Genomic DNA, 17,330 nt, shown 5'->3' on the forward strand with positions numbered 1-17,330 from the left:
CACACAGTGGTGGCTCAAAAAATTAGAGCCACCATAAGATTTCCACATTTTTAAGGTTTAGGTGCCAAATTCACCGATTTTGGCATACATTGAATTTCTAAATTAATTGGTTCATGAACATTTAGGTATTTTAGAAAAAAAATGGTGATAACTTTTACATGTTTTATTACAAAAAAAAAACACTTTAACATCTAAATCGACATCAATATTTTGTATTACCACCTTAAGCTGCGATGACTGCTGCAACTCTCCTTGGCATGCTCTCTATCAAAAATTTAAGCACTGTTTTTGAATGTTTTCGTTATAGTGCCATACTTCACATAATCTTTCAATTAATTTTTGTTTATTCATTACCAAAATTTTTGACATTTCCCGCTTTAAAAGTTCCCATAAATTTTCTGTTGGATTTAGGTCTGGTGAATTTCCTGGCCAGGGTAAAACAGTAATTTTTTTGTTGTCTAAATACTTAGATACACTTTTTGCTTTATGGCATGGAACCGAATCATGTTGGAAAATAAATTTTCCATCTTGAAACCACTCCTTTGCCTGAGGTATGAGGCATTTCTCGAGAACTTTAATGTACTGATCCTGGCGCATCGTATTTTGTACAATATACAGCCTTCCTGTTTCCTGGCCACTTATAACAGACCACACCATTATTTTGAGTGGGTGTTTTACTCTTTGCACCAAACAGTTCTCATTAAACTTCTCGCCTTCTCTTCTTCTCACAAAATTGGTTTTATCCAAAATGATCTCTATAGTGGATTCGTCTGAGAAGCAAACCTTAAAAGCCAAAGTTATAAAAATTAAAAAACACCATTTTTTTAATAAGTTGCCAAAATATGTAAAAGAATTCAGTTTAGAAGAATGATTTTTTTCAAATATACCTTTTTCCAATCATCAACAGTAAAGTGTAAATGATTTTTTGCCCATTGTAGGCGCTTTTCTTTCATAGCTTCAGTGAGTTTGGGTCTGATTGCAGGTCTACAAGCTTTGAAGCCCTGTTCTGCCAATCTTCTACAAAGAGTCCCCAAAGAAATTGATATTCCTTGTTCATTAAGGATTTCTTTAAGGACTTTTTTGATTTTCTCCTATTTTCCACCACTATATCTCTTATTTTTCTCTCTGAACGTGGGGTTGTCACTCTATGTTTGCAACAGTTTTTTTTCTTTTCTGACAACAATGGTTCATTTTTCCCCATTTTTTTTTTAATTCTATCAACTGTTACCCTAGAAACCTTTACATTCTTTGCTATTTGTCTATTGGAGCTATTTTCAGCCAATATAAGACCCTGAATCAGTCCTATTAGAGATGGTGAAATATCCTTTTGTTTTCCCATTGCTTTAAAGATAACAAAAAAAGAAGGTTAGGTTATGTTGAAAAATAAAATAGAGACAAAAAAATATTAGATTTTTTAAACGTTCAAAAAGAAGAAGCACTTACCTTTGTTCAGAAAAAAAAAAAATAATAATTTTCAGAGAAAAATATAAAAATAAAAGTAATTTGTTCTTGGACTAAATATTGCTGTCAAAAATCCATGTGTATTAAAAAAACCACCGTTAGTAACTCAAATGCTACTAACCTTATTACAATGCAATAAAATGTGTTGCCACTATGATAAAATAATGCCAAGATGTGGCGTAATGCATATTTGTGACTAATTGAAATCAAATAACTACAAGCAATTTGGTATTTCAAATACGTATTTTATGAAGAATTTAGGACGGCTCCAATTTTTTGAGCCACCACTATATATATATATATATATATATATATATATATATATATATATATATATATATATATATATATATATATATATATATATATATATATATATATATATACATATATATATACATATATATATATACATATATATATATATATATATATATATATATATATATATATATATATATATATATATATATATATATATATATATATATATTAGGGGTGTCCAAAAAAATTTTTTTTTGAATTAAATGTTGCACAGTTTTGAATATTGTTTCTTTGATTGAAAAAAACTTCTGTTCAAAATCTTAGGTGTTTTGGATAATATTTAGAGGTTGCTCAAGGAAAATAAAAATTTACTGTGTTAAAAGCATTCGCTGAACAACAATATTTAAAAAACTTGAGTTATAGCTATGATATACAATTATTTATTTTCAAAAAATTCCTTAAATAACGAAATAACATTCAAATGTTGCACTATTTACAAGATCAAAAGTTTAGTCTGTAGCAACAGTGGCATATGTCATCAATATGCTTTTGCAACAATCTGGAATGCATTTTCTGTTGTCCTCAACAACTTGTATTAGTTTCTGCATTTCAGATTCAGTTTTTGAGATGGATTGATTAAATGTGCTCATAAGAGCAACCGAACGCTCAGCAGTGTCATTGATAACTTTCACAGATTTAACAATTGCTTTAGTATAACGAAATTCAGCAATTTCCTCCCAGGTCTTTGGATCGGTTCCAGATAAAATGGTTACATCGAGACCAAGTGACTGCAAAACAGCAGTTGATGATGATATAACAAGCTCATGAAGTTGCTTCTTTTCCAACTTGTTTCTGCTGCTAGACACTTTATACCCCTGACACTTCAATCAGCTCCACTTTGAATCATAGCTTCAACAATCAACTTTTTGTCACAAACCCTGTCAGAAAATAATGAAAGTGGAATCATTTCTGACCCAAGGCACCAAGTGTGATTTTGAAGCTTCTTCATAGTAGCATTTGAAATGACCTTGTTGATCTCAGAATAGTGTTTAATTCTTGTGAAGAGTATCAGGTCATTTGCTGGAGCATCACTTGCAATTGGACAGGCAATCCATGCTGGTACATAGATATGAGCAGCAACGATACAAAATTTGCACAAGTTGTTCTGTTCTGTCATAGTCAGCTTGAATTCATTTCTTAAGAGGTATATCTTCATACAATAGATGACTTTAGCCATCCATCTAGCCATGTGATAAGCTCCCAGCATGCGAAAGCAATACTTCTTGGTGGCATAGTCTGATAACGAAAAACCCAAAATTAAAAGACACAGCTCGACCATCTCTTTGTAGTCTTCTCTTGGTAAGTACGAAGAGTCATCTGATAAGAAAGGCTGCAGAAAGCAGCCAGCTTCTGATCTAAGTTGCTGAAGCTGTGGTTCAGCAAGATGGGCGTCATCTAATGGAGCATAATTAGCTTGATTTATGCTTGGCCAACACTTCTGAAATCGTTCAAATAGAGCTATGTTGGGCCCACTGCTGGGTCCAAGCAAAACTGAGTATATTTCCCCAATAATTACTTCATGCATATGGTGACGGCAAGCAAAGTAGAGAAGATTTTTTTCCATCAACTTCTCTAGCAAGATGCACGCACCATTTTTAAAACCCGTGTTTGACGCTGTTGTGTCAAAACACACACCGACAATATAATTTGCAACATTCCATATGGTCAGTAACTGGAAGGTTGCTTTTGCTTGTGCCAGTCCAGTGCCAGATGATATCTTTACAATACCCAGTATTTTCTCCAGTCACATCAATAGCAATTCTATCAACATTGAACTTTGGATTTTCATAGTTGGTGCTGTCTCTCATCATCTTACCATCCCAGTGGACAACCATATGTTGTTTCTCACTTGACATAAATTTTTGCCGAATATGATTTTCAGTTAATGAACGGTGCATGATGTGTTTGTGGCGGACTGTTGATCTTGATAATGGTGTACTTTGGAGGTCCTCTCCACTTGCTCTAGCAATTGCAGCTGCCAATATAGTGAATTTTTGGTCAAATAAATTGATTCGATCAAGTGTAGATGATACATCTGGAGAAGACAAAATTTCATTGAGAACATGTGGCTTTTTACTTTTAGGACTTTGTTCACAGTCAGTTGATTGGGTTTCTAGTTTTTTGTGATAAACCGGAATTTCTATTTCATAATCATCATTGTCATCAGGAATGTCACTGACTTCTGTTGCTTTGCTAGCACTATCACAATCAAGACTAAAGTGGCTACAGCTAGAGGTAAGGACAGCATTTGCTTTTTGTCTTCTCTCTTCCTCATTCTGCTTTCTTTTTGTATCTGGTTGTTGACACTCTGCTGTTCGCTTTTCTTGTTGAGATAATTTTACATCTTCTCCAGCCATTTTCATCATACAAGCATTCTTTTGGTCTTCCAGAAATATTTTATCTTCATCAATTTTAATTTGCTTGTTTGCATCCTTGTGTGAAATGTCAAACAGTAAATCTAATTTGATACTAAAATCTTTCTCTCTAGCAATCTGTGACTTACTAACTCTTCCTTTATTCTTTTTAATTAAATTATATTCATCAACACATGCTTTCACTTTTGATACAATATGAGGCTGGTAAGTCATTGGAATTCTGGCTGTTTTCCAGATGTGAGCTAAACCATTAGATGTTGCTTTTGCACTGGCTGGAACTGTTTGTTTCAATGCTTTGTGATAGTGGAAAAACGTCCTTAACACATCAACCATCGTTGGAAGGACAATGTTTGGTAGGTTCTTCTCAGGTTGACAAATCAACCATATTGCAGTTCAATTACGTGTCAAAGGAAAATTTGAAGAACTTATCTTTTCACTAATTTTCAGCAAAAAGCTAAAATAAAACGATACCAAATTAAACTCAACTTGAGAAATTAAATATTAATTTGTAAACATTGTTTAAAATATGCAACAAAATTTAGCACTAAAAAACTAGATATTGGCATAACAGCTACAATTATTATTTTATAGGATTAAAATAAATAAAAACCTCAAAATCATTAAATATTTCAGTTGTTCAGCAAAAAATTACAATTAATGAAAATGCTTTTCAATCAAAAACATCAGATGACAAGATGGCTGCTTGTCACATGACCAAAGAAGTTAGCTCATAAAAGACAATGGTACATCAAATTTGTTTAATATTTTGTCTAAATTGAACATGGGATAAAATTAGGAAATTATTTAAGGCATAATGCCATTATTGTAAAACTAAAAGGCCATTGAGCAACCTCTAAACATTAATTTATTTTAATTATCTTTTGCAAAGTAAATTTTAATGCCAGTTGGCACAAAATAAACTAGTGTGCATTCAGATCAGAGAAATTTTTTTTTTTCCAGTGGTTATGTGAACACCCCTAATATATATATACACTATACTTTATTTATACTAATATATTTTTTTAATGTTAGTTAACTCCCTAAGGATGAGGAAGCTACTTTTTTTTTTTAATTATTTTCTAAAATTGCAACCCTCTCTCAATTCTTTAACTTCGTAACACAAACCTTTACAAATAAGGCTCTCTCTGGAGAAACATGTTGACTACCAACTTGAAACTTCTTGTTTACGAAGCGACCACTCTACCACTACACCACTACTGCATGTAAACACCACTTTAAAAAATTATTTTAAAAGTTGATGACATTGGTTAATCTTAATTCAACCTAAGTTATTTTCCATAATTATGTGAAATAAGATTTTTTTCTTGAAAGTCTTTGTATGCTAACTATAGTTTAGTGCAAACCAAAGAAACTATAGCTTATCATTTTTAATGAAGTAAATGTTTAGGGTAAGTCGAAACAAGTTGAAACAAATGTTTAGGGTAAGCTGAGTTTATTAATCATTAAAGTAATTTTTAATTTATATACCTGATATATCAAGAGACATCAACATTGGTAACCGTGCCAACACTGCTAATGTATTTGATGTTACAATTTGAGATGATTTATCCAAGTAAAAAGATTCAGATGGGTTACTTGAAATATCCAAATGCACTAATTTCTTGAAGTTTAAAAGTAAACCAACTAACCTAGCATTATATTTCAACTGGGTGCAGTTGTATAGTGATAGCCACTTCAAGCTGTACATAAAAAAAATGAATATTTATATATTTTACTTAACTATCTGAATAAAAATTTTCTTAAAACTACTTATATAAGTAATATCAGCCCTCGGAATTAGGATCCGCATTCAGCAATGCTGACCTAACTGCCCACATAAAAGTGTTAGACATTGACGAATAATTTTTGACCTTGTTTTTAGTTCATTTAATTTTCTTGTTTACAGTTATTTTTTAAACTTGACAAATGCTATTATTTAGATATTTTTTATTGTGATGAATGCAGCAAACTATAAGATAGTTGGTGTATGTACTGAAGCTGTTGGCAGCAGGCTATTTCAGTGTTACGTCAGAGATGTTATCTAAATACATATTAATACTTATTATATATAACTATGAATGTGTGTTTAGATAAAATATGATGTCACACTGAAATAGCTTGCTGCACAGGGCTTCACTATACATTGACTATCTTATAGCCTGCTGCCACAAAAGAGTGCTGCTACATTGACTAAGGGTTTGATATATATATAGAATTTGAATAGAAACATGGGCAAATGAAATGCCAATAGAAAACCCAACACTATACAAACGCATTGTGAATAGAAAATTACTATATGGGAAAATTATAACTTTAGAGTATTTTGTAAACGTTTCTAATACTTAAATGTATCTTAAGTAATTTAACAGTGTAATACTATTAAATAAATATATTAAAAACAGTCAACAATTTATTCTTTAATACTAAATCAATAGGAAGAACTGCGCTTTTTTTTTAATCATAAATAGAAAAAAATAGCAATAAGACGCAAACAACATACAAGAAGTTGGGAAGTATAAAGAACCGTTAATGTAGTGTCATTAGTGTGCTGTTGTAGTACTATTTCAAAACATTTGTCAATAAAAGAACTTTGTATAAAAAATATAAAATTTTTATAAGCACAGCCTTCAACAATTTTTTAATCTCATGATTGCTCTCACGGACATTATCTTGAGTGCAACATAATCAAGCTAGATGACAACTTATTACAATTTTATGAGCGCGAAACAACACGATGGGCAATTTTTTATCGGAAACCCTGATACATCATATGCGATGTGCTTTTTAAGTTTGGAAAAAAAAAAGAATGGAATATATTTGCAGATTTTTAGGATAAGCCATCAAAAAACAGTTTTCCTTGCAGGTAAATAGAGGTTCAATCAATAAAAAGTAAACTTAAAAAAAGATTGCACAATTACACTTTTGCAAAACGTATGAAGTTCTATGATTAATGACCCTATTAATGCTAAAAGTATCTACAATGGAAGCAAACCAATAATAACTTTTACAAATTTACTACTAACAAAGTTTAGTAACTTTTTAATACATTATTTTGTTATTTAAAAAGATATATAAGAAAAAACTTCTTTATCTCTTGAACCACTATATTTACTATAAATTTAATTTGGTTCAAGTATTTTCAATGAGAGGATTTTTAGAGTGATGTCTCTTCAATCCTAACCCTAACACTAACCCTGACACTCATATATATTCAAATTAAATATTTTGTGAGGATAGCATTCACCCTTGCAGCTGCTAATAGCCTTTTCTAACATTAAACAAAAGGACAATCCATGATCATTTTAAAAGCATTTCAAACCAAACTAAATCAAAGTTTAATTTAGTTTAACAATAAAACCTTTACATTCTGCACAGTTCTATAAATTTATTATTATCAAACACAGTTCTATAAACCTATTATTATCAAACAATTTTATGTTAAGGCATGTTATTATCATTCTGCACAGTTCTATAAATCTATTATTATCAATCAACTTTATGTTAAGGCATGTTATTATCATTCTGCACAGTTCTATAAATCTATTATTATCAAACAACTTTATGTTAAGGCATGTTATTATCATTCTGCACAGTTCTATAAATCTATTATTATAAAATATTTTTATGCTAAGGCATGTTATTATCAATGGCTATGCACAGCTTGCATTTAAAAGTAGGATTAGTTCTGATAACAAAAGTTCATTTTACAAAAAAAATTACAATCAATTCCTTTTATTTCTCAACTATTATTCGTAATATTAAATATGTTTATATTAAGCATGTTTTATTGATAATATTAAACATATTTATCAGCATTGGTTATGATTTTTTTAATTTGAAAAGAAGCTTTTTTTATTAGATTATTGTTACTATAAATTTTTTTTTATCAAAATAGGCAAGCATCTAAATGTACTGGAGTAGCTGTATTAAATTGTATAAATTATTTTTATTAAGCTACACCCCAATTATATTATATTTTTATTAGGTTACATCCAAATTATATTTTACTTATTAAAATAAAACTAGACTTCAATAATTTCACCTTAAAAAAAAAACAAAAAAACAATAATAAAACAACCTTTAAAAAATTGAATGAAAATTTTTATGACAAAATCTAGAACAATTATTTATTTATAAAAATAATTATTATTTTTAAAATTATAATAATATAAATTAATATATATAATTTATTTAATTTATCATATAACATATTATAATATAATTTTATCGATTGAATCTGATTGTTATTGAGATTTTTTTATATGAATATTTTTTTTTTTGCTGCCTCGTAAACAAGTTTATAAAATTAATTTTGAATACATTTAGAGAATAATTTTGAATACATTTAGAGACTAGTCCAATTACAATTATATTTTTGATCTGGTACAATATATTTATGTAAACTTAAAAGTGCATGTAAAAAAAGTTAGCTTTAAATACTTTTGTATATCTAAATACTACCTGCCCATACCTTAACTATACATTAATGTATTTTTTTAAATAATTAGATATAATATATATAAAAACAAAATAACATATAAATTACTTCTTCAAACCCTGAAGTTCTTTTAATAATATCATTTTAACTGGTGTTTCTGATAGATCCAGCCATTCCAAGCGAACTAAGTTTCCAATATGTTTAAAATGATCCCTACTAAAGTCTATATCTGCACCCCTCAAATTTAGTTTCACCAAGTTAACAAGTTCTTTTAAAACTAAACAACCTTTAAAACCAGACACAAAACTTAAATCTAGTTGCTGCAAAGTTGATGCACAACTAGCAATTGCAGAAAATGTTTGAAGTGAGAACTTACACTCACTTAAGTAAAGAGTGCTTAATGGGTGCATCATCAACTTTTCAACTGTATTCTCGTTAAGAGAACAATTTATTGATTTAACGGATAGGTCAAGCTGAGAAAGTCTACATCTTTTAGTATCTGTAAACAATTCAACATAAAAACCCGGATGGTACTTCAGAATATATTGTACCAAAAGTTCGCTGATGTTGCTAGGTATAAAAAAGTTTTGCTTAAGACATATATACTGAACTGAATCTAAAAGGGGTTTGTTGTTAAATAAATCAGCAGGTTGTGCGCACTTTTGAACAAGTGTATGCAGTGGAAATTGCGAGCATACTTGTAAAGCAAGAAAACCTAAAGATGGCACTACATTGGATTGTGTATCAGGCATTGTATCTTTTGGAGAACCTAAAAGATAATGAAAGCCAATAATAATATTTATTTTATAATTATCAAACTTTACTAATATATAAAAATATAAACTATAATACTTATAAAATATTAAATAAAAATAAGTGAAAACAATTTTTTTATTAATTCTGTGTTTGCAAAAGTAAATATAACTAATGTAGAAATTTTTTTATACTTTAATATCAACTTTTCAACACCAATTCATTAAAAAAAAAAAATTACCTCAAAAAAAAATTCCATGCATGCAAAGCTTAAAAATATCTATTTTTAAATTTAATCTTTATTAATTTCATAAAAAGAACATCAAACATACTAAACAAGAATTTGTTTTTCAAAGAACTGTTACACTATGTTTAATTGACTAAGACGAAAATATTTTTCGGAACAAAGATAATCTGTTGTTTTTTTAACTGAGATTATAATGCAGTAAATTATTTTTAGCACAACTCAATTTGAACAACTTTGTAAACAACATAAATATTTGAAAACACCTATAATCTGACAATAATAATAATAATAATTAAAAAAAAGATTAATGGGTCACACCCTACTAAACTATTAAAAATTTAAGCAAGTAATTTTATTAGTTATAAATTGTTCATACAATAGTCGGAGTCATTCACAAAGTAAACCAATTTAAAAAGCAACACCCTAGCAACGACAAAAATAAAATCAAAAACATTCTAAGAAAGGACATTAAATAAAAGCAGTTCTAACACAATTGGAAGAAAACATATTGTTACTTACTGACAAACTTTCTAAATACATTAGAAGCTTTCCTCAATTTTATTCACAAAAAAAAATTTAATTAAATGTTTTTATGTTATTTTTTTTTAAATAAAACTTTAGACTAAATATTTAGATAAATCTAAAATAAATTTTTATTTTAATTTTAATGAAACTAAATTCTTTTTTTTCCGGCATTTTCTCATGAAAGTTCTAAAACATGCTTTTAAATTTATGTATAACATTTTTAAAAATAGCATGTAATAAAACAAAAAATGGGGAATAGAAACTTACTAACGTTCTCAATACCATTTATGAAACAATTTCTATTTGATATAAATATGCAATATACAATACAATGTAAGTTTAATATTAGTTAATTCATTTTCAGTGAACTACCTACATAAAAACTATTACTATTAATTCAAATCTATAAATCATAATTCAATTAAAAATCAGACCTTTTCCTTTATAGAAGAACTAAAGTTGTAATAAAAACTTGCAACCAATTTTCATTCACTGAAAGTAAAAAAAAAAATGGGTGTAAAAAAAAATAAAAATGGGGGAAAAAACAACAATCAAAATATATAATGAATTTAATAAATAAAACACAAACATAAAATTAATAAAATAGATAAACCATAAAATAGATTATCAATAAACCATAAAACAGACTAAATAAATAAATAAAACTAAATAAATAAAAACATGAAGTAAAATTTAAGAAAAATAAAAATAAACAAAATAGTAATTAAATAACAGCATTAAAGAAAATAAGTTGAAAATAAGATTGACAAATATAAGATATGAAATTAAATTCTTGTTTTATTATTTTACTAGTCAATTAATGTTATTTTCAGTTTAGCAGAACTTTAAATTAAAACTTGATAAAAACAAGATCCATTAGTTGTGTCTGTTATTTCCTTTAAAAAATTATAATTAAATAGAATGCGTTTATTTAGTTAAATAAATAAAGACAACCAGTCTTAAAATGCTGATATAAAGATGCAACATACTGAGTCGGTAAATTGCTTCTAATTTTAATCCTTATTTAGTTTATTCTGTTTTAGTTTCTGGTATATAAAACACACCAAATCAAATAATAACAAATTAAATTGTAAATAAACTTTTGTTTTAAGAATGAAAAAAATGTACCAAATACATAGCAATATTAAGTTTTAAATTAAATTTTTAATTTAAGTTAAAATTAAGTCATAAATAATAAGTTATAAAAAAAGGCAAAATTAAGTTTTAAAGGCAAACTAAAAGTCTAGATTTTTTTTTCCTCATTAAATTTATTTTAAACTATATTTGCAGGGAATATACATACACTTGTCAAACTTATATTTAGCAAGTGTATGTATATAAACTTGTTACTTATTTATGTTATTCATTTTTATTTTAGATATTTATATTAATACACTGAAAAAAATATTATAAACAGTTTAAAAATATATACAATATTTTAATCTCATTTTCATGTTTTTTTATTTTTATGTGTTTTGTTTGTTTTTTAAGGTTAACTTTAGACAACAATTTGTAAGATCACCAATATATAAATTTTTGCTATTAATCAGGTTATTTAGTAATTCAACTCAAGAATAAGCAATAAACAGTTAATAAAAAAAATTACAAACTCAACCTGTATATTAATAAATAGGTTATTATAAATTATTATAATAATAATTGTTTATTTTTATTAATTATATAACTTTCATTATTTTCAAAATAGGAAATATGTAAATGAAACATAATGTGTAAAAATTTTACGATATGAAAAGTTTATGGGAAGAAACAAACAGGGTTATTTTCACTTTTTGAAGTTATTTTGCTTAGAAAAACGCACAATACATAGAAAAAAAGAAAATGAACATACTTTCTTGAAATTTTGTAGTCATATGATCTCAGAATCCAATTATTTCCTTTAAAGATTAAAATAAATAAAAAAGATTGATTAGAATGAACTACTACTTGATACTTAAAAACAAATTACCACAATTTATTTTGAATTATCACAAATTCAAAAAAAACAACACTTTCTGCTCATATAACTGGTCAAAATTGTAACTCCATTAGATTAAATATTTTGAAGTTAAATGAAAAATGACCACATAAACAAAATTCAAATTGTTCTTAAGAAAAAAATAGACATTTGTTTACCTGAAGAATTAAATATAAATAAAATATTTAACATGTTTATGAATCTCCAATCAAATATAAAGATTTATGGGACATTAAATTTAAAGGATATTATTTAACAACCAGTTTAATATTGCTTTTGGTACTCCAGACATATGTTCTATTGAACAGGTGTTCTAAGTGCAATGAATTGAAATTAAAAACTGATGTTGCTTCTAAATATATTTTAGCTGATCCAAAACACAAGGTATAAAACTAAATTTAAGAAAATAGGCTGAAACTTTCTAAAAATAAAAAATAAAACAATATTGAAAACATTGAAAAAGTTAAATTTTAGAGACATTACATTTAAATACGTATACTAAACTCTCGCAATGATTTTGCCAAATACCTCTAACAATCATTTTGAATGTTTGAAAAATTTGAAATTATTTATTTTAAATCATTTTTGTTTGAATAAAAATGACAAAACTGTAGCGGAAAAAAATTCAGATGAAATGAAATCAATGCATTATATAACTTTATTATATCAGAAAGTCAATGAGTCAAAGAAATGAATTTGTTTTTTGAATCTTGTACAGGTTAAAGTAAAAACTATACAGTATTTACATTTCTGAACTGACACACATTTAAATATGTTTAATGGTATGAAATAAAAAAGTAAAACAACTACTATTACAACTAAAGTCAGTAAACTTACATAAAAAATGACTTATTATAAATGTCTAAACTTAAATTAACACTCGAAAACGAGATTGCTCAATTAATGTCCTAAAAATCATGTTGGAATTCTGTAAGAAAAAAAATTATTTTATAAATGTAAATATATACAATGAACCTCTGACTTTAATTCAATCAGTTAATTTAATTCAATAATAATAATAATAATAATAATAATAATAATAATAATAATAATAATAATAATAAGATGAAGAAGAAGAAGAAATCATACACAAGGTACTGTTTTTGAATTTTTTTTGTTATTGTTGCTGTTGTTTTTTATATTAAAAGAAAAACACATGGGTGTATATTTTATATAGACATTTTTAACAAATAATTAAAAAAAAAAAGGATAAAAATTTTCGCAAGGGAAAAAACAGCAGATTCTGTTTAGACTCTCCCCCAAACATCAAGTGACAAATTTTGTAATTTTCAATCCGTAATAAATACTTTTTGTTATGAACTTGATTTGAAAAGTTTATAACAAAATTACTTTAAATATACACTAATTAAACAAAAAATTACGTTAACAAACCACTTCGGGAAAAAAAACAGTATTAAAACTCTCAAAACCACTTTTAATAATAAAAATACCTAAAAAAATTATTGAAAGTGATTTTAAGAATTTGTAAATATATTCGTAAACATTATAAAAAACATTACTTTTTTTTTAATAATAATTTTAAAAAGTTCGAAAATAAATCTCTTATAAAGTTGAATAAAGAGCACATTCATATTTGACTATCAACCCGCAAAATCAGCCATTATGTTTGTTTACTATTTTTCGCAATACTTAAAAAATGCATAAAGTGCTGTATATATTTAAAAATGTATGTAATATATGTAGGTGTATCGTCTATTCAAAAAACGCATAATAAATAATAATATTTTGATAGTACACAATGTTTTGTTCAATTGCAAACTCTTAAACCCTTTATTTCTATATAAATTAATAGAAGCCAGGGGCGTATTTAAAATTAAGAATGTATTTGTTTTTGAGTTAAGTCGCAGAACAGTGCAGATTCATAAGATTTCTATATTTATTATTACGCCGAATAAGGATATTTTGCCGAAAGTAGCAACGCTTATTTGTTAAAATTAATAGACAAAAAAAATCACGCTAAAATGTAGGCAAAAATCGAGGCAATCACCCACCATCCGTGTGGGAGTGGGGGTTTTAGTAGTATATTTAATAAAAGTAGCTGTTTAAATAAAAGTTTATTATTAAATTTAAAATTTCGCCAAAAAAAAATACTTTTTTTAAATTAGGCTTTTGTGAAACTTACATAGCTCTCTTTTAAGAGGTGTTTTAGCGACAAAAAGTACAAAATAAAACATACACACTCACTAATTTTACAAGACGAAACCAAGAATAAAACATAAAAATAAATTTTAAGCTAAAAAAAAATAGTTAATAATAGTTAGTAAGATGAAACAAAAAAGACAACAAGACATTTTTAGATAGACATTCTATTTAGTTATAAAAATTTCTATTTTGTATAAGACAATAAATTGTTTTAAAGAACTTCAACGCTAAAAATAATGCCAATTAATAAAAAAAAGTCTTTACGTATGCTTTATTATACAATATTAGTATTGAACTAGATATATTAGTATTTAATAAATTTCAAACCAAAAAATACATAAATTTCAAAATATGCTAATAATAATAAGTTGGAATTTAAAATTCATTTTGTCTGAAACTTTTTTTTTTTAATACTAGACAATTATTAAATAACTTAACTAATCACTTAGCTAATCAAGCAAGAAAGTAAAATTATATTAAATTAAAAAGCGTTAACACTGAAAAAACTTTATATCCAAAAATTTTATCTAATATGATTCTTAAGGTTTGTTCAGAATTTTTTAGTGCTACAACTTAAAATATTTTTATAAAAAGTTTTAATACATTTAAAAGAGCCCTGATTTTTTACTCTACTCAAAATCTGACATTGTTTCGATAGTTTAAATTTTATAGTTTAAAAATTGAAAAAATTTTAAATAAAAGAACTTTCGGTAAAAAAGTTCTTTTATTTAAAATGGAGTTTCTTTCTAATTTAAAATGTGGTATTTTAAGAACAACGAAAAAAATTCAAAAAGTTTTTTTAAAGTATTTTATTACTTTCGTGTAAGTGTCCTTTTGGTAATTTAAATCTGTCATTCTTACCGTAAACTTTTACATTGAACACAAAGTATTAAGAAACATCATTATGTAAATACAAATCTATAATAAAAAGAACTTTATTTATAAAAACATGTAAACAATATTTATGTTTGAAAAAATCTTTCTAAAGAAAAAGAGCTTTTTTATTTTGAAATAATCCTAATTTATTTATATTTATAACTTTCTAAATTTTAAATAAGTAACCAGTTTTAAATGTTTTAAGAATACTGTCTAATAAAGTTTTTTTTATTCTGAATCTATTATTTTTATTTGTATGTTGCAAAATTAAGAAGTTGTTTAATAAAAACTAAAAAATGTAGTACTCTGTTTACATCAGTCAATAAAAAAAACCCTAGATGCCCTCAATTACTGTTGATTAACAATTAATAAAATGATAATGTGTTTATTTCCTTTTTAAATTCGTTTTATTTCTATAAATGAATCTAAGTTTCTCTCTGTTAATCCGTTAATATAAATCCTATCTCCTGAAAAATAATAAAAAAATATTCAGTATCAACAAAATGTCAAAAAAATGATTTCAATGAAGAAATAATTGAAAATGCTTTAAAAGATAATTAAGATCATGTATCAAAGTCGGTGTCGATTGTCAGAAATAACAGTAAAAACGCGGTTCAATATGGAGGTGGAAGGCCAACAGCACTATCAGTTTAAGTTTAGAAGTTATGGATTAATATTTCTAAAGTAATTTTTATTGTTTGAATAACGCAAAACAGTAGCATTTATTCATAAGAGGCAAACCTTTACAATAATAGTAATATGATTTTTAATAAATATGGAAACATGAAATAGCTTTATGCAAGGCATAAAACAACGCAACAAACAGAGAGCCCTTATTCACTTTAGATATAGTTGACGACTATTTGAACAACTACATGAAAAATTACTATGAATAAAGTTAATCATTAAAAAACTTCACACATTTGGGACAGTAACGAGTATGACTTTAATTTCGATTTTATGCCGAAAAAAAAAAGACCATATGATCTTCCGAAAACAGCATTTCATGATTTTTTTTTATTTTTTTTATTTTCAGGTGCCCCAAGAAGTCCTAACGGTCTTGTCACAGAGCACCGCGGAAGTGCGTTTAACCAGGAAGTTCACGCCTCCTTCCTTACCACGACGCGAAAATATGCTCAAAGCTCGTTTCGAACCTGGATGTCACATGATGATCACAGCATTCGCCATTGAAAGTTATCAAAATACGCAACATTGAACCTTTACTTACCAGTTTGTTATTTTGTGCAACCACTGAACGCGGATCACGTTGAAGGACTTGGAAATTTGAAAAAAGTATTAAAATTATATTATTAATTATTAAAATTTAAAAGTGTTGATGAAGCGAAATTTACGAGGTCAGTGTATATAAGAAAATATAGTTATGTCAAATATTAACAAAGTCATAATAGTGTCAGCATCGCAATCAGCATCGGTTATACCATCAACTGCGCACCATCAACAATTTGATTAACATCCACACCCACAACACCAACATTGAGTAGTTTAATTATTATAATAAAATAAAATTTGCACTTCTATTGAAGCTGATTTAGAATCTGCAATGAGTCTGTAAAATATTTCTGCAACAGAATAATGTCTAGGATAAACATATCAATAAATTGAAATAAAACTTGAAGCTTGCAAAACTTGAAAGAGAAACATTGACTAAAGCTGATACAAGGGAGAACTTTCAACCAATAGAAGATAAACTACATAAAAAATTATGCATATAACGTAAAATAGATGACTCCTATAAGTAGTCTATGTTATACCAAGTCATGTGTCATACCAAGTAAGCAGAAAATAGTAGAATGCAAATGCAATACAGATTTTTTTTATATCTTATTCTTTATTTTTTTAAATAAAAAGGAAAAAGTACGTTATTTATCACAAAAAATAACTGAACCTTTGATAAATGATAAAATGAATGTTGGCCGAGATTGCAGAGAACTAACTCTGTCTATTGCATTTTTAAAACCCGGTAGTCCTACATTTAACCAAAATTTGTTTCAAGAGCATCGTGATATTTTTATATAAAGCATTTCTGACAAAAAAAAAAAAAAGAAAAACCAACCGGTACATCTAGTTTCTTTTTCGGAAATAAACCTTATATAGACACGTATTTGACACAATCCAGGCGTAAACCAAAAACACGTGTATACGTCTATTACGAGCAGTTTTACTCGAGAAAGT

General features: G+C 26.8%; 1 protein-coding gene across 8 annotated transcripts in view; it reads right to left on the bottom strand.

Annotated features, from left to right (window-relative positions):
- Positions 1 to 13,771, bottom strand: part of LOC101236350 (protein zer-1 homolog) — a 62,346-nt gene extending 48,575 nt beyond the window's left edge. For 2 of the 8 annotated variants that reach the window (XM_065790560.1, XM_065790556.1), the window contains exons 1-5: positions 13,619 to 13,771; positions 11,973 to 12,018; positions 10,558 to 10,615; positions 8,707 to 9,367; positions 5,649 to 5,860 (exon numbers count right to left, since the gene is read on the bottom strand). In XM_065790560.1, coding sequence (XP_065646632.1) covers positions 5,649 to 5,860; positions 8,707 to 9,350 — 856 coding nt within the window. In that variant the 5' untranslated portion in view covers positions 9,351 to 9,367; positions 10,558 to 10,615; positions 11,973 to 12,018; positions 13,619 to 13,771. Of the gene's footprint in view, positions 1 to 5,648; positions 5,861 to 8,706; positions 9,368 to 9,592; positions 9,866 to 10,557; positions 10,616 to 11,972; positions 12,019 to 12,256; positions 12,522 to 12,935; positions 13,029 to 13,618 lie in introns of those variants that run through there. The other 6 variants (XM_065790561.1, XM_065790557.1, XM_065790559.1 and 3 more) reach the window with 4 other exon arrangements.
- Positions 13,772 to 17,330: the final 3,559 nt, after the last annotated feature.

The sequence above is a fragment of the Hydra vulgaris genome, chromosome 02 (genome assembly GCF_038396675.1).
Source record: "Hydra vulgaris chromosome 02, alternate assembly HydraT2T_AEP".
Classification (NCBI taxonomy): domain Eukaryota; kingdom Metazoa; phylum Cnidaria; class Hydrozoa; order Anthoathecata; family Hydridae; genus Hydra; species Hydra vulgaris.